General features: G+C 59.4%; 6 protein-coding genes across 6 annotated transcripts; 3 read left to right on the top strand and 3 right to left on the bottom strand.

Moving 5' to 3' along the window:
* Positions 1-5,224: 5,224 nt before the first annotated feature.
* Positions 5,225-7,890, top strand: DCS_06215 (sulfate permease II; the record flags this gene model as incomplete). The annotated part of the gene is made up of 5 exons (XM_040803506.1): positions 5,225-5,480; positions 5,554-5,699; positions 5,765-6,305; positions 6,366-7,234; positions 7,324-7,890. The coding sequence occupies 5 exons, from the start codon at positions 5,225-5,227 to the stop codon at positions 7,888-7,890; spliced, it is 2,379 nt and encodes a 792-aa protein (XP_040653610.1).
* A 969-nt stretch (positions 7,891-8,859) lies between these two features.
* On the top strand, positions 8,860-11,008 carry DCS_06214 (uncharacterized protein; the record flags this gene model as incomplete). The annotated part of the gene is made up of 2 exons (XM_040803505.1): positions 8,860-9,667; positions 9,720-11,008. The coding sequence occupies 2 exons, from the start codon at positions 8,860-8,862 to the stop codon at positions 11,006-11,008; spliced, it is 2,097 nt and encodes a 698-aa protein (XP_040653609.1).
* A 515-nt stretch (positions 11,009-11,523) lies between these two features.
* Positions 11,524-12,996, top strand: DCS_06213 (uncharacterized protein; the record flags this gene model as incomplete). The annotated part of the gene is made up of 2 exons (XM_040803504.1): positions 11,524-12,562; positions 12,653-12,996. 2 exons carry the CDS (start codon positions 11,524-11,526, stop codon positions 12,994-12,996), a joined length of 1,383 nt encoding a protein of 460 aa, XP_040653608.1.
* Positions 12,997-13,311: 315 nt separating this feature from the next.
* Positions 13,312-13,983, bottom strand: DCS_06212 (maleylacetoacetate isomerase; the record flags this gene model as incomplete). Its single annotated transcript, XM_040803503.1, has 1 exon — positions 13,312-13,983. The coding sequence occupies one exon, from the start codon at positions 13,981-13,983 to the stop codon at positions 13,312-13,314; it is 672 nt and encodes a 223-aa protein (XP_040653607.1).
* Positions 13,984-15,715: 1,732 nt separating this feature from the next.
* Positions 15,716-17,121, bottom strand: DCS_06211 (uncharacterized protein; the record flags this gene model as incomplete). Its single annotated transcript, XM_040803502.1, has 4 exons — positions 15,716-15,790; positions 15,850-16,061; positions 16,161-16,637; positions 16,707-17,121. 4 exons carry the CDS (start codon positions 17,119-17,121, stop codon positions 15,716-15,718), a joined length of 1,179 nt encoding a protein of 392 aa, XP_040653606.1.
* Positions 17,122-18,811: 1,690 nt separating this feature from the next.
* Positions 18,812-20,744, bottom strand: DCS_06210 (uncharacterized protein; the record flags this gene model as incomplete). Its single annotated transcript, XM_040803501.1, has 5 exons — positions 18,812-18,895; positions 18,955-19,166; positions 19,264-20,073; positions 20,136-20,584; positions 20,635-20,744. 5 exons carry the CDS (start codon positions 20,742-20,744, stop codon positions 18,812-18,814), a joined length of 1,665 nt encoding a protein of 554 aa, XP_040653605.1.
* Positions 20,745-21,734: the final 990 nt, after the last annotated feature.

Here is a 21,734-nt window from a genome sequence, read left to right as displayed (position 1 = left end):
GATGAAAGGGGGAGACGTAGCGGGAGGGGCGGGTAAGGGGGCTAGGCGCTATTACTAGTCATGTCTCGTATTCGGCGGCTAGCAGCAGGGAGGACACGCACAATGTATACTTGGTACTCCATACAGTACGGTACATGGCGGTGCAAGTACAGGACTTGCGAGCACAAGTACCGCTGCCGCACGGGCACTCGACAACTTGGCACACTGCTGCAACGGCAGCGCACAGCGTAGGTACCGTAGGCAGTACAGCAGGGTACATGGACATGTACGGTACGGCCACAAGCCTGCACTGTACATGCACCTGTGCACGTGCAAGGTAGCACCCTTCACGTGATCTGGTCCTGGAGTGCGTGCGCTAAGTAAACAAAGACGCGAGGGATGACGCAGAAGCACTGCCACAGGCTCATTGGTCCCAATGGACGTGCGGTGGCGGCGAGTGAACGAGACGACAATCACTCGGTCGTCGAGCTCGCACTGTATCCGTACTTTGCACCCACAGACACATGGACAGACAGTAGATGCAGAACTATTACTTGCTCCTACAATACAGTATTCAGTTGCACTTACAGCACGTGTACTTGAGTGGTCGTGCATTGTTTTATTAATTATCGCCGACGGCCGCGGGACGATGCAATAACGCGCAAGAACTCTTCCGGTAAGGAGAAATAATAACTGTGCCAAGGATCATGGGTCACGAAGGAACAATGTGCCGATATCAACGGCTAGCAGGGGTGCTCCATCGTAAGTACTGATAGTGCTCCGTAGCGGTTGTGAAATACTGTACAGTTACTTGCATGTACTCCGTACCCCGTACAGTGTTTTTTCTTACGTAGTACGAAATACAATGCCTTTGCCGGTCCGTCGGTCCATAAGTACTGTAAGTAAGTACTCCGTACTACTTGTAAGTACTCACTACCACCGCAGTACTTGTGGGTACTCCGTACAGTACCTGTTGACGTACTGTAACTGCAGCACCGCACATGTACGGAGTAGTTGTACTCGGTAGGTGTTCATGTACTGTATTACATGTACGGAGTACTTGCATGAACTATTACTGCACTTGCGCACAGTCCAGCAGAGAAACTCTTGGCAAGGAGGCTGCACCACATGCTTGACACTGTGAACCGACGACGCGCCGTTCCCTGCGGGGGTTGGCATGAAGAATGAGGAATGCGTCACGTGCCGCATTACGTCCTGCATATCCTGCATACGCTCCCGAAACAGAACATTGGCTTCTTTCAGCTCGAATGAGCAAGCACAAGTACTAATTACAAGTAGGTGGGGGAGGCTGGTTGGTGTTGTTCTTTTCCTTTTCCTTCTCCGATCGGTTGCGCGGCACGATCCCATGCCTCCCTACAGCACTGGCACGTAACGGATGGACAGTGCCTGTTACAATACTTCACACGGAGTTCCTTCGTGCCAATATAAGTATATGTACACGAGAATAGGGACTCCACACTCCCTCCGAATGAGCCCGTGTACAAATACCAAGTACATCTACTTGTGCAGGGGCTGGAGGAAACGCACCGTAGGGAGTACATGTACACCAAACCTGCACAAACACAGGTACCGGCACCCCAGCACTCGCCTACAGTAGAAACATCAACAGGCTCCATCCATGACCCAATCGTTGCGTGTTATGATGCGAGAATGGAGTATTAACGAGCGATGCGATCCGGATTCGGAGCACTCCGTAGACCTACACGTGCATAAGATACTAATAATAGCGACCCATGGATTGCCAATTTCCTCACGGCCCTCAATAATTTAAGTAGTCGCGGAGAATTCTTACCACCCGCGCGAAGGATTGGTGCCTGGGGAATCCAGTTTCCATTGAGAACAGGTCCGCCTGGCGCGCTGGGGCACATTACCTGCATACTTGTACGTGTACTCCGTACAGTACGGAGTACTCGTACTGTACTTAAGTACACTGTCCTTTGTGCGGAGTACGGGAACGTATGATTTCTTGCCTTTACACCTCACCTAGCAACTACAGCACTCCGTAGTTGTACACCTACATGCAGGTAGAGTGTACATGTACTGTGTACGGTAAGCCGTAAAGAGTACAGTACAAGTGTCTCGGAGGCTTGCATTATACTACTAGGTAGGTATGGTAGTACTGTATTGCTGTACACAGGTAGGTGTAAGTACGGAGTACATGTTCGTACATGTACTGTAGTTGTTGCACTTACCTGCAACCAAGTACCTACTTACAGTACTTGTACGGTACAGTACTCCGTACTTGCAGTGCATGGCAAGAAACGCAGGTTAGTCACCGCCGACGCACAAGGCTCTTCAGGCCTCTGTTTCGGCCGTCTCGATGAAACAATTAGCAAAACCAAGGGCAACATGATGAAACATGACGAGGTATTCGCCGCAATCGCGAGCATCGTCGTACTTGGACTCGCCTTCACGTTGGCGTCCGCATCGTCGTACTTGGACTCGCCTTCACGTTGGCGTCCGCATCGTCAAGTAGCGACCGACGTCCGAGAGAGGTGGTGTTGCGAATAGGCCAACGTACTTTCAACGAGGCACACGCGCAGCTTGCTGGTACCTTTTTGGCACCCGACCTGCAGCGTCTTGAGCCCGAGAGCGTCCTCGGAGCATGTCGCGGAAAACGCAGGCCTTTGGATGGTCCCCATCAGAATTCGGCAGGCCCTGCATCGCGGGAGAAGCCTTCCCGGCGGCGCTCCCATTGGCGTCAATCGTCAAATGAGAGGGGCGCGCGCAGGAGACGGAGGTAGGGGGACTTGATCGCTTTTTCACCATTCCGCCGACGTTGGCATGAACAGGTTGCAAGTAAATGCTGTGCTCGGCCGGGATGCGCCAGGAGGGTGCGGCCATGATGGGACAAGGCCAAGCTTGCGTGGCCGTGGACGCGGCCGAAGACGGACAGCCGGCTGGCGGTCTGCATATTGGTCATGGGGGTGCCCTCACCCTCTTGTCCTCGTCCCTTTGCTCCGCACCGACTCTTCGCGAGACAACGGTGTCCGTCGGGCGCATGTGATGGGCAGTACAATGCCGGTCGATGATGCCATGGCATGACGTGCCTTGAGGGGAAGCCCAACTTGGGTCACTCGTTGCTCAGATGGCGCCATTCCCGGCCGGATGTCGAAGTGACGCCAAATGCTTGGTGAATGGCGAAGTGGATGCTTGACAGACCATGGAAGCACAGTAGGGGTAAATACGTACGGGCACCTGCGAAGCATGGATTGGCCTTTGGCCGAGGGACTGCACGCCTAGTGTGAGCCTCACTCCGTTGGTGCCCAGCAAATACAGGTGCTATGTGGTGACAATAGTTGACCATCGACGGCGCTCGTGACAACACTGGGAATGCCCGCCGAGGCGCACGAGCACCAACATTCACCGCAGCGCTGCGGCTTGTACAGCGACGACTCGTAATTACTTGCTGCAGTGGCTCCCTTTGTCTGTAAGTGTACTGTACTTGCATACTCCGTACTGCAAGTGGCATTCGTTTGTGCTGGTACTTTCCAATCGCACCAACCAAACCAAGTACTGTAAGTGCACTGTTCGGTAACCAGGTCCGGAGTACGGAGTGCTGGCCCCTGTACCCACCTCTGCTTTGCTGTACGCCTGCAGATGCTTGTGCTACTCCTACAGGTGCTTGTGCCGTGCTGGACTCCTACAGTCGAGGGAACATGACCATGTCGCTACTTCATGCCTACTCTTCGTAACCTCGAGGATCACGGATCGAGGAGCCGCAAAATGGCAATGTCCAGCCCACCGCCAGAGCGACACGGCAGGGGCCGGGCATGCGGTTCCTGCAGCACGGCCGACTCCTGCTTTAATATGCTGTAGAGCCGCTGCGCCCTGGAAAGGATCCGTCAGTAGCAGCAGGTACCACGGATAACCGCTTCCACGTCTTCGTCGGCACTGGACGCCGGACAACTCTCGCCTCGGCGGAACTGCATGCACGCACCATGTGCACACCCACATCTACATGACCGCTCCGGGACACGTGCGACGCATCGTTGATTCGCCAGCTCGCCTACGGAGTGCACCAGAACCTGTTGCAAATGCTAGTGCTTGTGGCATGTGAAAGTGTGGATGCACCGGATGCCTGGTAGGAGTCTGTGCCGTACAATGAATGGCGAGCCCGAGTACTCCGTACACATGGTGATTGCGTGTATAGATTATGAATACTAGGTACTAGGCACCTAGGTACCTTGGTGCCGTGCAACCCGTGCTGTGCAGTAAGTATTACTGCTTGTACCAGGTAGGTCTGGGGGGGGATGCACCCAAGTGTGTGACGGACGACGTATAGTGGGGTGGCAAAAGTGTCGATTCACTCTGTTGTGGTATCGCTACCAAAATTGAATCGTCATTTTTGTCTAGTGTACATGTGTTGGATGCTCTCGCTGTAATTTCCACTGCTCTGCCTGTTCAGTGCAATGGTAACAGTGGCAAGGCCCAGTACCATCGGCAGGGAGCGCTAGGCAACTACTTACCTCAGTACCTACCCAGGTAGCCATCCGGTTCGCAACCACTATCCGCGCGCCCGCACCCGCGCCCGCACCAACAACCCACCCACCCCGAGGCCTCTACGGCTCCACTCCGTCGCGGCGTGCGGCCAACCCGACTGACTTAGCAAAGAGCACGCCATTTCGTGGCTCTCTTGACAACACCAGTGACCCGCTCGCCAAGCTGCATGCTACTATATACCATGATCCTAATACCCAGTACAGCACGTCGGCCGACAGCAATCAGTGCCAATTAACTTGTGTATCTGCGGGCAATGCCAGGTGGCACAAGACTGCAACGCCGTTCAGCCTCCCGTGCTGCTGCGTCGCTCGTTCGTCCCGACCGGACGGCCAAGTACAAGTACAAGTACACATGACGCACCGCACCTTCCCCCGTGTCCGAAATGGACATGCGATGCAGATGCAGTTGCAGTTGCGGCCTCGGTCAGACCTTCCTCACCTTGCTCGCCTGACCTTGCTTAATTGAATTTGCTTACCTCAACTTGCCTGCTTTGGCTTGGCTGCTTGGCCTTTGCTGCCTGGAACTTCCTCACCTTCGGCCGCGTCCAACGGCGGCATCGAACCGTGCATCCAACGGCGGCATCGAACCGTGCATCCAACGACGGCATCGAACCGTGCATCCAACCGCGGACTACCTGCAGCGTTCGTGGGCGGCGGGCTTCCATCACCACCACCCCTCCCATCCCAGGGGAGAGAGGAAGAAAGTCGCTTCCTTCGGCATCATGGTTGCTACCGTCAAGGACAGGCTGTCTCGCGCCGTCGGTTTCGACAAAAGCCACGACGACGACGATGACGACGACATCCCGTCCATCTCCAACACAGATCTCTTCATCGAGCACGAACCGACGGTCCGGGAGTTTCTTGCCGAGCTGACGCCCTCGGCCCGGGACGTCGGTCGCTATGTCTACAACCTGTTTCCCTTTATCCACTGGATAGGCAAGTACAATTTGACCTGGTTCGTCGGTGATCTCATCGCCGGTACGTCGCCGCATCCTCCTCCCTCGTCCGTTGCCTTGTCCTTTTTGCTCATCGCTGATCCGAATCCTTCCAGGCGTCACCGTCGGCGCCGTCGTCGTCCCCCAGGGAATGGCCTACGCCCAGCTGGCCTCCCTGGACGTCGAGTACGGCCTGTACTCGTCCTTCATGGGCGTCCTGATCTACTGGTTCTTCGCCACCTCCAAGGACATCACCATCGGCGTCAGTTCGCACCATCGTCGTCCCCCCGCACCTCTGCCGCGGCCGAAAGCTGACCTCGTCTCCAGCCCGTCGCCGTCATGTCTCAGGTCACCGGCAACGTCGTCCTCAAGGCCAAGGAGACTCTCCCCGGCGTCGAGCCCCACGTCATCGCCTCGGCCCTCGCCCTCATGGCCGGCGCCATCATCCTCTTCCTAGGCCTTGCCCGCCTCGGCTGGCTGGTCGAGTTTATCCCCCTCCCCGCCATCTGCGCCTTCATGACGGGCTCCGCCGTCAACATCGCCGCCGGTCAGGTGCCCAAGCTCATGGGCATCACCGGCATCAACACGCGCGATGCCACCTACCTGGTCATCATCAATACCCTCAAGGGCCTGCCCAAAACGAGCCTCGACGCCGCCCTGGGCTTGACCGCCCTCGCCATGCTCTACCTCATCCGCGCCGCATGCTCCCTCATGGCGAAGAAGCACCCGCGCCGTGCCAAGGCGTACTTCTTCCTCTCCACTCTGCGCACCGTCTTTGTCATCCTTCTCTACACGGCCATCAGCGCCGCCATGAACGTCGACCACAAGTCGAAGCCGAGGGTCAGCATCATCAAGGACGTGCCGAGAGGTCAGTGCCCACCCGAAGACCTCCCTTGAATCCGCCCGACCCCTCTGACCGCTCGCCCAGGCTTTCAGCACGCCGGCGTTCCCACCATCAACACGGAAATCATTGGCGCCTTCGCCTCGGAGCTTCCCGCCGCCGTCATCGTCATGCTCATCGAGCACATCTCCATCTCCAAGTCCTTTGGCCGAATCAACAACTACGTCATCGACCCGTCGCAGGAGCTCGTCGCCATCGGCATCACCAACGTCTTCGGGCCCTTCTTCGGCGCCTACCCGGCCACCGGCTCCTTCTCCCGCACCGCCATCAAGTCCAAGGCCGGCGTGCGCACTCCCTTTGCCGGCGTCATCACCGCCGTCGTCGTCCTGCTCGCCCTCTACGCCCTGACGGCCGTCTTCTATTACATCCCGAACGCGGCCCTCGCGGCCGTCATCATCCACGCCGTCGGCGACGTCATCACGCCTCCCAAGGTCATCGTTCAGTTCTGGCGCGTCTCGCCCCTCGAGGTGCCCATCTTCATGGCCGGCGTCCTCGTCACCATCTTCACCACCATCGAGATTGGCATCTACACCACCATCGGCATCTCCTTTGCCGTCCTCGTCTGGAGGCTCTTCCTCAGCCGAGGTCGCCTCCTGGGCCAGGCGCGCATCCGCACCATCAAGGCGACGACGGCCAACGAGTGGTCCCGGGAACGGCAGGAGGAGGCGGTGACGGAGGAGCAGGGTCTCTCGCTCCGCACCGGATTCCTTGCTCTCGACCACGAGGACGGATCGAACCCTCGGGTCGTCGTCCAGCGGCCCCACCCGGGCGTCTTCATCTACCGCTTCGCCGAGGGTTTCAACTACCCCAACTCGAGCCGCTACCTGAATCACCTGACGGACACCATCTTCCGCGAGACGAAGCGGACGGACCCCAGCAGCCTGGGAAAGCTGGGTGTGCGTCCACCATCTCGACCCGCCCCCCTCCCCCCCTCCCCCCCACTCCCTGCCCTGCCCGGGATTAGACTTGCTGACGACAAGACCAGGATCGACCGTGGAACGATGCAGGCCCGCGAACGCTGAAGCTGGATGACATCGACCCACGGCCGACGTTGAAGGCCGTCATCCTCGACTTCTCTTCCGTCAACAACATTGACGTGACGGCGACGCAGGCTCTCATTGACGTTCGGAACCAGCTGGACCGCTACGCGAGTCCCGAGACGGTCGACTGGCACTTTGCGAACATCGAGAACCGATGGACGAAACGAGCGCTGGCCGCCGCCGGCTTCGGTTACCGGACCCCGAAACCCTCCCCGGGCGCGCGAACGGGACGCTGGAAGCGCATATTCAGCATCGCCGACCTCGGCGGCTCCGACAGCGCCGCCAACGCGGCCGCCAACGAGGAGAAGACGGCTGACGCGGCGCCGGTTCCATACGACGTCGAGCCGGGCCCGCCATCGGAAGGCTCGCAGCTGTCGGACAAGGACGTGCCCCAAAATCCCGGCAGCGCGAGGCTGGTTGCCGTCCAAGGCTTGAACCGACCCTTCTTTCACTTTGACCTTCAGGAGGCCGTCGAGGCCGCGCTCTTGCACCTGGGCGAGCGCGAGGACTGAGCGATGTTTTGAATTTGCATGTCTTTGAGCGCCGGCTATCTATTGCATTGTATTCATCCCCGTTCCTGTGCACACCAGCAAGACCGTTTTCGAGGGCCGCGACCGGCCGGCTGGTTGCTCCCAGCGGAAGCCGCTGCGAATGGGAGGCGGATGAATCGAACGCTACGTCGAATCCAAACTTTGTTTCCCATGGGTGTACCTTTGATGTTTAATTTTTGTTACTTCCCAACTTACGAACAGCCGTGGAGGTACCCGCATGAAGCCGGGAATATTTCCAGCGGCACCAAATCTAGCCCATCTTGAAACGTCGCCGCCTGGTTCATGCGTGCACATAAGGGTCGAGGCCTTACCAGGAGCCGAAGTTGTCATTTTCGAGGAGTGTGGGCAAGCCGCCGTGCACGCAGGTGCGGATGAGAGAAATGCCTGATATAGGAAATGAGGGACATGTCATGCAGGACCTGCCAACCGTGCAAGCCCCAATGATATCATCGCGCCGGCGCCGGTGGCGCACCTTGGCCTGGCCAATGACATTGGCGAACGGCGCTGAGCAAGCAGGGGCTGGACAATTTCCCAAGCCCAAGCCGTCTTTAGTGGTCCCGATTTTTACATTAGCGCCGATGGATGCCGTCCACTAGTCCTCTTTAGGTGTGGACAACGATTGCCGCGTGAAAGAGCGACCCGTCCACTTGCACCGTTACTGGTAATACAGTATTAATACGGAGTACTCCGTACTTGCTTGTAGTTGTACAACATGTATTAGGTACGTACCTCCGGAGTCCGCAGCAGTTCCGTTCATGCCACCAATTCTCTCATACAATTAATCATCCACCGACGATTCCGCGTCCCCCCCCCCCCCCTCACCAACTCCAGGCATGTAATGCGAGAAAGTTTCTCGGTTCTGTCGTCGTCGTTCGACTCCATGCTCTCGGCGACAGCCTGCTCCCGTTCATCGTCGACGACGTCTGTCTGATGGATCCGGATCCTCAAACGCCAGTGCGGCGAGCGAATGAGTCCTTGGGCTCACCTCCGTCCCAGCCGGCGCGAGCCCACCTCGGACGTCCCGCCGCGCCGACATCGACATGGGCGCCCGATGCGGAGCTGTCGGTGGGAGACTCGTTTGCGTACCTCGAGCCCCTCAGCCAACCACCCTCGCAACGATCGGGACTCTCGCGAGCTCCGTCCCTCAGCCGATTCCCCAGCCTCGGCACGTTGGACCCCCGTCCTCTGCCAGAATCGCCACGGCGGCCGAGCATTCGGATTCGTCCCAGGTCCAGTTCCCGCCCCTCGCACGGTGGTGCCTTGCCGGGATCGGATGCTGCGCTCGCTGCTCCTGGAGGATTCAATATTCGCGGTAGGACAAGTCGGCCGAGAAGCATCTCGCAGCCAACGACCGATCTCGGATCGAGCGACGGCCCCTTGGCTTCGGTGGAAGGAAACTCTCGGCGGCTGCCGCAGCAGATATCGCTGCCGCGTCTGACGGAAGAAGGCTCGAGGCCGACGACGGACGAGCTTGCCGCGACGAGATCACACCTACCTCTAACTCCAACGCTGTCCCTGCCGGAACATGCCTTTAGCCGCAGGAGAGAAACAGGTGACGAAGCCCGACGAAAGCGCCTCGGTCGGGTGAGTCGCCTCTTTCGGCCAGGCGCGAGCAAACGAGAGGCGCAGGCACCAAGCAGCAAGGTGCGGGAAGAGGAGAGCGAATACAACGAGGAGCTTGTCGACTGGTTGGACATCATCGGTACGAAGCTTACGCCCAGCCCTCCCGGCGTTGCTGGTGTGGTGTAGACGATTTGATGGCTGACGACGGCTGTGCACGCATCTTCCAGACCCCGAGGTCCAGGCTCTTTCCACGCTTACCAACGTTCAAAACTCACTCTTCATTCCCGATCTCGGGAGCTGGGTGAATCGTCGGCCGACCTACGTTCTCTCCCCTCGAGACATGCAGCCGATCCGACGGGTGCCGGCCGATGCGCACCCGAGCCCAGCCGACGGGTCGGAGACGGATGCGGAGACGGATGCGGAGGCAGAGACGGGCAACGGCGAAGCTCGACGACAGCGCTCTGCGATGCAGCGTTCCAGCACCATCACATCGCGGCTGACCGATGCGCATTACGCAGCGTTACCCCACGGTCGCTCACTCGAAGGCTGGACCGACGACGAAAAGTGGGAGCTCGACGACCAGGTTCGCCACATGCTGCACTCGCGTCGCGCTCGCTTCAAGCGCAGCATGAAGGGCTTTGGCCAATACGTCCGCCGCCCGCTCGGCTTCTTCGTCACCCTCTACGCCACCCTCATCACCCTCTTCGGTCTCGCCTGGGTGCTCTTCCTCATCGGCTGGATCTACGTCGGCGAGAAGCAGGTCTACGCCATCCACATCATCGACAGCGTCCTCGTCGCCCTCTTCGCCATCATGGGCGACGGTCTGGCCCCTTTCCGAGCCATCGACACCTATCACATGTTTTTCGTCGTGCGGTACTCGAGGATGCTGGAGAAGGCAGGGAGGCAGCCCCGACTACGGCTGCAGAAGCGCAGGACGCCACCGGAGGTGCAGGCGAAATTGACATCGGACGCGAGCCTTGCAGCCCCCCAGCCGTCACAAAATCAGTCAGTTCCGCCGGCGACGACGGCAGGTGCCGAGGCGACGCCGTCAAACGACGCAGCCGACGTCGAAGACGGCAAGTCGGACAGCGCCATGTCGGGATACCACAGCCTAACGGCGAAGCAGCGAAAGAGGTTGTCACACCACCAGGAGAAGCTCGCCAAGTCGCACAGCTTCTACAAGCCGGAGGAGACCTTGACGCACTACTCCTTTCCTCTCGGCTACTTGATGGCCATTGTCATCCTTCTCGACTGCCATTCGTGCCTGCAAATCTCCCTCGGCGCCTGCACGTGGGGCATCGACTACCACGTCCGACCGTTTGCCCTCACGACGGTCATTCTTTGCATGAGCATCACGTGCAACCTGACGGCCGGCTTGATCATCACGATGGGCGACCGCAAGACGAGAAAGAAGAAGGTGCTGGAACTGCTGAGCCGGCAGGCGTTGACGGAGGATGCCATTCGACATATTGAGAACAGGCGAAGCAGGGTGGGCGGAGGAGGAGTTCATTCATAGGCCTGCCAGCGCCGGCGCGACGGGCGGGCGAGAGGAGAGGCGCCAAGGGGAGCAGCAAGATGCGCTCTACTGTTTTTCGCCTGGATTTTTGCCGCGCACTAGATATCCCAGGCATAGCGATCGAGGCGTTCGTGGGGGAGGGAGATACCATATTATGGAGGTGGATGACTAATATTCACGATGCAACACTCTGCGGGGTACGGAGTAAAACTTACGTAAGTACTTACATGTACTTGTGAATTAGTAATACAGCGAGCCATCCCGTTGGCGGGGATGGGCGGGTGCTGTTCGGAATTACCGCGCACTCTCTCCGCTACCCCGCCGTGTGGCGTTGGGCCGGGACGGCTTGCGCCGGCAGGACAGCTCGGTCGGCGGAAGCAGCCACACTGGGTACCTCGGAAGGGTCAAGGAGAGATGAGCGACAGTGCATGGTGGGAGGTTGGGTAACAATACCACTTGTCGGTTAAGAAAAAAAAAGAACGCAAGGCCTCGAGCATCGTAACAACCAACGTGCCATGGTCAACGCGTCCTCGCTCTTGAGACACCTCCTCCTAGATCCGCTGAACTCACTTCGCGTCGGCAGCAACAGCAGCATCGCCAGCACCGTCACCATGTCGTGGCTCAACATCCCCCCCTCGTCCCACTTCTCCATGGCCAACATCCCGTTCGGCATCATCTCGACCGGCGAGGACTCGACGCCGCGGCCGGCCATTGCCATCGGCGACTATGCGCTCGACCTCAAGGCCTTTGCCGCCGGCGGAGGCTTCAAGGCGTCGCCCGAGATTGCCAAGAACGAGGCCGTCTTCTCGTCGACGACGCTCAACGACTTCGCCGCCCTCGGGCGTCCCCTGCACCGCAGCGTGCGCGAGTACCTGCAGGCGACGCTGAGCGCCGACACCAAGCACCCCGAGCTCCTCAAGGACAACGATGGGCTCCGCAAGCAGGCGCTTCTGCCCCGGGCCGAGGTGCGCAACCACCTGCCGATGGCCATCGGCGACTACACCGACTTCTACGCCGGCAAGAACCACGCGTACAACGTCGGGGTCCTCTTCCGCGGACCGGCCAACGCGCTGCAGCCAAACTACCTTCACCTGCCCGTCGCCTACCACGGCCGCGCCAGCAGCGTCGTCGTCTCCGGCACACCCCTGCGGCGACCGTGGGGCCAGGTTCTGAAGGACCCCAAGGCCGAGCCCAAGGTGCCGGCGCTCGCTCCGGCCGACAAGCTCGACCTCGAGCTCGAGATGGGCATGTTCGTCTGCCGCGAGAACGGGCTGGGCTCACCGGTGCCGGTGGACGAGGCCGAGCAGCACATCTTTGGCTACGTCCTCATGAACGACTGGAGCGCGCGCGACCTGCAGGCGTGGGAGTACGTGCCGCTCGGGCCCTTTACGGCCAAGAACCTCGGGACGAGCATCAGCGCCTGGGTGGTGCTGGCGGATGCCATGAACGACTGCAAAGGCGCCGGCATCGCCAACGAGACGCCGCTGCTGCCGTACCTGCGGGAGTCGAAGAAGGACAACGTGCTCGACGTCAACCTCGAGGTGGACATAATCAGTACGTCGCCCCCCTCCCCATGCATTCCTCGGCTTCCCTCTCCCCCCGGGTGAACCCACCTGATTCTCTCGCTCACACGCGACCCTGCAGCGGCGGCGGGTCACAAGACGACCATCTCGAGGACGAACTCGAGAAACCTCCTCTGGTCCTGGCCGCAGATGATCGCCCACCACTCCATCAGCGGCTGCAACCTGCGCCCCGGCGACCTCTTCGGCTCCGGCACCATCTCCGGCACGACGCCCGACTCCCACGGCAGCATCCTCGAGCAGACCGAGGGAGGCAAGGTCGCCATCAAGCTGGAGGGGGGCGAGGAGCGCAAGTTTCTGCAGGACGGGGACTCGCTCGTCATCCGCGGCTGGGCCGGCAAGGAGGGCGCCCTTGTCGGCTTCGGCGAGGTCTCGGGCACGATTCTGCCGGCGCACCCGCTGTTTTAGGCCTCGACATGATGCACGCACGAATGAACGAGACGAGCGTCGGTGCCCGCTCCCTCCCTCTCGCTACGTAGATTGGCAGGGGGCAAGTTGTTCCAAAAGTATATTGCCCTTGGCTTGTCACCATTGCTTCTGCGCACGTGTGCACGTGCTTGCGTGCGACGACGTCGTGGCCGGCTGTCTATCGGATTCGTAGCTCCTCCGGTGTGTCGGGCAGTCTAGAGTGGTGCGCTTGTTTGACTTCCGTTGCTCGCTCCCGAACTTTTGACACACGCGTGCATGTACTTGCGTGAGACGACGGCATAGTCGGCTGGCTGCCTATTCGATCCGCAGCTCCTCCGGCGTGTCGGGCTGCCGAAAGTAATGCGCTCGCTTGACTTCCGGATGCTTGTCCAAGTTGGCGACGACCTTGGCGATGGTGGGAAAGGCCGTCAGGTCGACGCCGAAGCGCTCGGCGTTCCATACGGCAGGCAGCAGGCACGCATCCGCCACGGTGATGCAATCTCCGTACGAGTACTTGCCCGCGTGCTCCTTGGCCACAGCCTCGTAGGCACGCAGGCCATCCGTCATGAGGTCCCGGTTCCAGTCCTCGGCGTTGCCGGAGAGGGCGCGGACGCGACGCATGATGCGTAGGTTGGTGACGGGCTGCGTGTCGCAGGCGATGATGGCGGCCAGCGTGCGGACGACGGCGCGGGCCTCGGGTTCGCTGCTTGGCGGAAGCATGGGCGTCGTCGGATGGACCTCGTCGAGGTACTCGATGGCGGCGACCGACTGGCCGATCTTCAGCCCGTCGTCGCCCGAGACCAAGAGCGGGACCGTGGCCGAGGGGTTCAAAGCCCGGTGCGAGGCCGAGAGCTGCTCATCCTTGAGGAGGTTGACGGGGACGAGGTCGTACGGGATGCCCTTGAGGTTGAGGACGATGCGCAGGCGAGCCGAGCACGAGGAGCGGAAGTAGCTGTAGAGCGTGTACCGGGGCCCGGCGGCTTCCATGGCGAAGAATCGGCGTCGTACGGTGACTGGCCAGCACGACCGGATGAGAGGGGGATTGGGAGCAAGGCTCGTGGGCAAGGTTTCGTGTCCCGAGCTGGCTGCTGCCACGTAGCACGGTGAGGGCGGACGTGAGGGGCGGACGGTGGAAGGTTCTGGTCTCTCGAGTCGACGGACGAGAGATTGGGTCTGTCAATGGCATGTACTTGGCTGCACGCACAGGTAGAGGAAGGTACATGTATTATACTGTAATACAGCAAGAAGTACGTACGTGTACATGCAAGTACACGCATGTCGATGTAGGGTAGGTGCGAGCCTGTTGCTCCTTCCTTCAGGAGTCGGCGCCGACGTCTGGCAGCAGCGATCCACTGGCCTCCTGCCACTGTCAAATGGCACAGGCTCGTACCTGCCCGGCCGAGACTCTGGGCGAGGGAGCGGGCCGATGCTGCATGGCGGAACCGTTCCGGCCGGTGCGGTCGAGCCGTGTCGGCCGTGGGGAGTTTCTGCGTGACGACTGGTTGCAGGACGGTGTATTACACCCTTTTTTTGACTCTGCACATGCACCGAGTCTTGCTGTAATTACGGCACATGTACGTGCACATGTGAAGTGCGCATGCATCGTTCAGTTGCTTCTTAATAATACATTCAGGTTGGGTGTCATGTACTTACGGTTAACACTCCACGTCCGTTATGTAACGTAGCATTGATGGTAGACATCTCTCGTTATGCTCTAAAGCACAGGTCCAAAGTATGTTTTTACGTTGCCGCTTCGTAGCGTACTCGAAATTATCCAACACCTCATACAAATCAGGCCGACCTGTCTGCCTAGATTGAAATCGTAGCTGATGGTAATCGGATACGTGCTGCAGGGAAGCAATCCAACCCGTGCATACCATGTCACCCGTCGCCGTCCCTGTTACGGCTTCAAACTAGCCAGGATATGGCATGTTTCGTGCCAGCTCTTGCACAATCTTCTGGCAAGCCGTCAAGCGTGGCCAGTTATCCTATATTCATGTCCAGCCTTGTCAGCATGCACTTTTCGATGCATTCATGGAAGTGGTAACTGACCAAGCATCGTTGCATCTCCGCCGTCCAGCAGGCGCCATTCCCCAGCCACCTGCCGCCATGTCACTCTCCAGTGGCCTTCAGGCGCTGGTACAGGGGACTTGGGGCAGCCGTGCGAAGCGCGCCCTGGTGCAGGCGCTCGCAGGCACCGCACACGTAGGGGATACGAGCACAAGCAGCAGCGCTCCAGTACAGGCACCATACATCCGCACACATGCCACTCTACAGTACTGCGCGCCAGGCATCTCGGTACGATTGCCTACCATCGGAACTGCTGCATGCCGAGACTCAACGACACAACATGACGATCCATCTCATGCTCGTCGCCGTCGTCCGCGTCGTCGTCCATCTACGAGTGCTCGCATCACGTGCTTCGAGCTCGAGGTCAAGAAGTTATGTCTCATACAATGCAGTAATGTCCATCTAACCTTGCTACAATACATGGCATCCTCGCATTCCGTGCTCGCGACGCAGATAAACCTTGCAAGGAAGGGGGTATCACTCTGATGGGATCGGCCAGTCTGTCCCTGGCAGGTCAGGAAAGGCCCGATGGTATGCGTTACAAAGCGCAGGCGAATCAAAACAGAAAGAAAGTAGGAAGGAAGGAAGGAAGGAAAAGCCGACGGCATGCAAGCAGGACGCCGGGCCGTACAAACTGCGCTGCCGGCGTTCAATGGTTCCTAAGCAATATGGTTTCCCCGTACTCTTGCGACTTCTGGCATTCACGTGTAGCTGGCCAAGTATCCTATCATGATGGCCTTGTGAGCATCCATGGTTGTTTGTCGAAATGAGGAAGGAACTTACGAAGCATCTCTTCATGCGCTCCGTCTCTTTGAACGCCCCCATCTTCGACTCAAAGTTGAGGAAAGGAAATGAGGTGTCGAAAAGGTCCAAATCTCGTTCCCTGCAAGCAGTGACATGTTTGAAGTTTGACTTGCCCGTCGAAGGGTCTGGGGCAATCGGGTGGGCTTGGAAGAAAAGACCACTGGCAACGTGACGGATCATGATTCGAAAGGCTGTCGAGGAAGATTAGCCGAGGCGACGAAAGGGAATGTCGGCGGGTGCGTCGGGTTTGCCGTTCAAGCCGTCGGGCAAACGAAAGGGCGAGGACTTACTTCGAATCTGAAGACCACGGTTGCAAACGCCAAGTTGAGCGTAGGTAAGCTGCTCCTGGCCATCGAACACCAGCCGGATATCGTCCAATCGGTCGAGGTTCATCGACTTTGTTCCGACCAATCGTGTCAAGTTGACGGTGTAATGAGCGTCCCCGTTCTGAGCAAGGGTGTTGAAGAGCGGCAGATGGCGGACTTGCCCATCCACCGTAATCTCGGCCCTGAGGGCGCCGAAAGCCGGAGTGTCACCAAGCTGAACGTTGATGTCCAAGTAGTCGATTTCGTGCTCCATTCCCGGCGGGGCCTGCTTCCTGAGGGCGCACTGCATTTCCTTGGTGTGCTCGTAGCAGGGTTTGATTTCGCAGTCCATTATGTCGTCGTTCGGCCCGCATACAAGCCTCTTGACGCAGTTCTGTTGAAAGTTGCAGTTGAAGCCGTAGATGCACGCGTACTCGTTCACCGTCGGGATGCAGCCGGGTTCTGTTGCCGTGCCGTACGCGCGTTAGCATGCGGTGCAAGTCTACCGGACACTCCTTCCGCTGCTCGTACCTCGGTGGGTGGAATGTGTCAGGTAGCCCATGGTCGAGACATCTTTGTAAGGCTGATACAGTCCATGGGAAGGGACGCATTGACGGAGACGTTCCAGCTGGTCTTTATGGAACTCCTTCCGAAGTTTCGCCACGTCGGCCGCCGTCTTGAACGAGGGACAGTCCTTCATACCAAGGCCCTGGAGCGTGTTCGAGCCTGGGAGCGCCAGAGCGGTGGCGGCAAACAGGGTAGGGAGTAGTCGCATGGTGAAATCTAGAGACTCGGCATCAGCCATCGAGCAGGAGGTGACGCGACCGACGGACGGACGATGAAGGTACCTTGGTTGTCCACGAGGCGTTCCTTGGGGTTGGATTGCAGCGATGGATGTGTATGCACGACGGGAAATCGAGCCAGGCGTGTAAACGAACGGAGACATTTCGAGGCGTGCTGCGGGCGACTTTATATAGTGTGCAAGACGACGCAGGCAACACGGGGTAATGGTCGGTGCATAAGTCAGGCGCGAGACTCCTCGAGGGTAGTTGGCCGTGCCCTCCTCGTGGGGAGGTACCGGTGTTCCCCCCCCCATGGCTTGCTTGCTTGCAGAGACGAGCGGCATTCACGACACCGGGACGAGCTGAGGGCCAGGGCCGGCGTGGAGGCGCTGCACTGCAAGTTCGCCAACCACTAGGCACCGCCACCCGCCGCGGTGGGTTTGTGCCTGAGAGAGCTCCGTTGGTGTTGGTGCTGGTTGAGTCATGGCGGCACCACACAGCCTCCCCCTCCACGGGCCCCTGATTGTCTCTTTATTACCGGCTCGCGCGCCCACCCAGCTGGCTTGCGGAGGGGGAAGCGTAACCATCTCGACAACGGGCGGAAAGGTCGAAAGAGATCCCTTTCTCATGCCGCCGTCCTTTTCGACGACGAGTTCCGGTGCCCTGCCGGTTTACCCTTGACGTTTGACGTTGGGCGGCACCCACCTACGCCGCCCCCTGGCGTTCTGCCAGGCACGACGCAGCCCTGCACGGCGGACTGGAATCAGCATGCGTAGGACAGATGAAGGCGTACCAATCCAAGCGTACCGACCGAAGCTGGTTTTCTCCGCCGACATGCAGCTGCGCTCGCCACGAACCGTCGACGACGCGTGCACGCGGCTACGAGCAAGCCGCATCTCAACCTGCACAAAGCTCGCCAGCCTGTGCTGGGACGGATCCTCTTGATGGACCGGCGGTGATGTGGCTTCGTAGGCCTGCAGCAAGGATTTTTCCTCGCTCTGAAGGGCGGTTGCCACGAGTAGCAGTCCTTGACGATGAAGCGGCTGCGCATGCTTGCGGAGGAGTAGCGTCCGTTCAGCGGAAATGCATGCCTATGTAAGCAAGCACCCAGCGCCTTGCCGTGCGGTACCGGCAGGCACGAGCGAGCACTTGCGAGTTGGAGTGCGTCGTACCCTGTAATTACTTGGAGCCCGTTCGCGCCTTCCCCCACGGGCGTCGTGCTCAAGTCCGGCAGGGGCCACCCACCGGCCTCCTGCCATCTGCTCTCCGGCGAGCGCGGAGGTACGTACTTGCGCCAGCAGTGTCGGCACGCACCGGCATGCACTGTGCGGACCGGTTGCGGCGGCATGGCGGAAGCGTTCAGGGCGCAGTGGGGGGCCTGGCGCTGCGTGCCGCAACGTGCGCGGCGTACGGAGTACTTGTGCTCCGTACTCTTGCGGCGCTCGGGACTTGCACTGTGCGGGAAGCAGGGGCGGATCCGCATGCGCACGCGTCCACCCCGAGAATCTACACCGCCTCACGGTGCAGGCAGCAGCCATCGGGGCGCGACTGCCTTCCATCGAGGTCTTCCATGTCATACACATGCGTCTCATGCTCCTCCTCCTGCTCCGTCTACGAGTGTTTGCACTGCGCGCTTCGAGATCGAGGTCAAGTTGTACATGTCATGCGACGCAAGTCTGTCTAACTGTCTACATGGTATTCTTCCATCGCAAGCTCGCAATGCAGGTAAATCTGTCAGAGAAGGGGGGCATCGAGCCTGTTCCCGGCAGGTCAAGACGGCCCAACGGCAAGCCCTCAAGGCGCAAGCAAATCAAGGCTCAACTGAGCAAGGGCGGCATGCCCGTACATGCCGCGTCATTGGTGTCTATTCGGTTTGGTCCATGCGGTTTCCCCAAGTGCTTGCGATTTCTCGCATTCAGGCGCATTGGGCCAGGTGTCCTATCGCGGTGGTCTTGTAAGCATTCGTGCTTGTTCCCAGAAACGAGCAAGGAACCTACGAAGCATCTTTTCATCTGGGTCGACTCGGTAAATGTGCCGATCCTCGACGTAAAGGTCAAGGAGGCCAAGTAGGTTTTGAAAATCTCAACACCCTTTTCCTTGCAAGCGTTCACAGTCTTGAAGTTTGACTGTCCCGTCTTCGGGTCTGCCGCAATCGGGAGGGCTTGGAAGAACAAACCACTGGCCACGTCACGAACCCTTACCCTCAAGCCTGCAGAGGAGCGAGGTTAGCCGAGGGAATGTGGGGGAATTTTCGCATTCATCTGCGCGCAAAGACGGCTTGCAAGCACAAGTAGACGTGGGCTTACTTTGAATCTCAAGACCAAGGTTGCAAACCGCATTCGCGGCATAGGTGAGCTGCACTTGGCCGTCGGATACGAGCCGGAAACTCTCTATGGCGCTGAGCTTGATGGACTTCTTTTTGAACACTTCTCTCATGTCGACGGTCAACACAGAGCTCCCATGCTTATGAAGGGGCTCGAAGAATGGGATGCGGTAGACTGTTCCATCCACGGTGACTTCGACACTGATGGATCCAAACGTGTCCTTGTCGCCAAGCGTAATGTGAAATTGTAGGTGGTCGATTTCGCCTTCCATCCCCGCCGGGGTCGGCTTCTTCATGGTGCACTGCATTTCCTTGGTGTGTTCGTAGCATGGTCGGATGTGGCAGTCCATGATTTCATCGTTCCTCCCGCATTCAAGCCTTCGCACGCAGTTCTGTTCAAAGTGGCAGGTGAAGCCATGGATGCACCCGTACTCGGCCACGGTAGGGATGCAGCCGGGTTCTATTATCGGTGCCGTACCTCGGTTAGCACGTCGTGATTCGATCTCGCCCGTACCGGACAGCCTTCTCGTACCTCGCGAGGTGGAATGGGCCAGGAAGCCCCAGTTGCTCCAGGATGCGATGCCTTGGAAGGGCTGATAGTTTCCATGGGAAGGGACGCATTGACGGAAACGTTTGAACTGCTGGGCTTGGAACGCATCCCTGAGCTTCTCGAGCTGAGCGGCCGTTGTGAAGGATGGACATGTCTGCATGTCAAGTTTTTGGAGCGTATCCGAGCCTGGTCGTGCCAGAGCGGTCGCGGCGAAGAGGCCGAGGAGAATTCGCATCTTGAAATCTAGGTACTCGCCATCAGCCATGCCCGGCGGCGGCTCGTCGCCTTGGATGAGCGGGACGTACCTTTGTTGCCGTCCATGGCATGCGGCGGAGGGCGGCGTCGGTCTTTCGAGGAGTCGGCTGCGGTGACGGTGTAGGGGAGAGGGTGCGCGTGAGGGCGGCGGCGAGAGAGCGTGCTGGGCAATGGACGTCCGAGCAAGGTCCGTCGCTTTCCAGCCTGGCTGCCGGCGACTTTATACTTGTTTCGGGCCTGAAGCTCTCCGTGCGTGCCTGAGCCGGCGCGAGCTAGCGACTCATGGTCGAGGCGCAACTCGACGCGGGCGAGCGTCGTTTGTCGCCGGCGAACCACGGCGCCGAGAGCTCGGGGGCGCCCGGCGTTGCAGCAGGTACCGTAGGTGACGTCGGAGATGCGCGGGCTAGTCGTCGGAGCTGGCTGGAACACAGCCTCCCCCTCCAAAGCCCTCCCTCCCCCGTGGCCCCCGTGGCCCCTGGGAATCTCTGGCCCGTGGCCCCTGGGAATCGCTGGCCCGCACCCTCATGGGCTCGGCCGCCGTCGTCGGACCTTTGCCGTTCGACCGGGCCAACGCCGCCGCCGGGTGTCGGACGCATCGCACCCACCGCATCACGACGTGCGGCTGCACGAGCACGACGCGACGAACGAGCAAGCTGCATCCTACTCTGCACGAGGCAGTCCGCTGTGCCGGCACCGCATGACTGTGCCGCCGCCCATCGACTCGGCCCTGGAGGGATTTAGCTCGCAAGGGCGTCGGCGGGGAACCGGGCGGCGTCGAGCCATCGGGCGAGTCGAGGAAGACGCATGTCCGGACCGCCCAGGTACGCTCGCAGGCCGGTTCGTGCCGTGGCCACCTACGGGCCCCTGGAACGAGCACCATCCCAAGTGATGCTTGGGCACCCCCTCCACTGAATCGTCACCGTCGTCAAGTGGCTGGCCTACACCTAACTGCACCTGGAAGGAGTCGCAATGCAGAATGGGCACCAAACGTGCACTAGCACATGGGCAGAAACTCGGCGCGCATAGGTGCTTACAGTAATGTCATGTGGTGCACTTGCTTGCTTGCTTGCATAGACCGGCGCACGCATGCGTGTATGCATGTCGACATGAACAGGACGGCATACCAGGAACACCGACGCACTGCGGTCAAGCGACACACCACGCACTACGATGACACCGACACGCTGCCGTAAGTGACACGCTGCCGTAAGTGACACGCTGCCGTAACTGACACGCTGCCGTAACTGACACGCTGCCGTAGCTGACACGCTGCCGAACCAAACCTCATTGGGGCCACTCGATGGCCGAAACCATGCTTTGAAGAGATGGTAATATGATTATACCGACGGAGCCCAGTTTACGATACAGGTACGGAGTATGCACCTACTTGGCCGTACGGGGCCCTCGGTGCCACAAAGGCCCATGCCAGCACACCAAGCACGCATTGATTGCACCGCCGCACCAGCACACCAGCACACCAGCAAACCAGCACACCAGCACACCACCAGCACACCAGCACATCTCATGCTCCTCCTCCTGCTCCGTCTACGAGTGTTTGCACTGCGCGCTTCGAGATCGAGGTCGATTGTACATGTCACACGACGCAAGTCTGTCTGTCCAACTGTCTACCGCCACCACGGCGGAAAAAA

Source organism: Drechmeria coniospora, chromosome 03 (genome assembly GCF_001625195.1).
Source record: "Drechmeria coniospora strain ARSEF 6962 chromosome 03, whole genome shotgun sequence".
In the NCBI taxonomy this organism is placed as follows: Eukaryota; Fungi; Ascomycota; class Sordariomycetes; order Hypocreales; family Ophiocordycipitaceae; genus Drechmeria; species Drechmeria coniospora.
The sequence above is the reverse complement of the archived record's forward strand: the minus strand, read 5'-3'. Positions and strand labels throughout refer to the sequence as shown.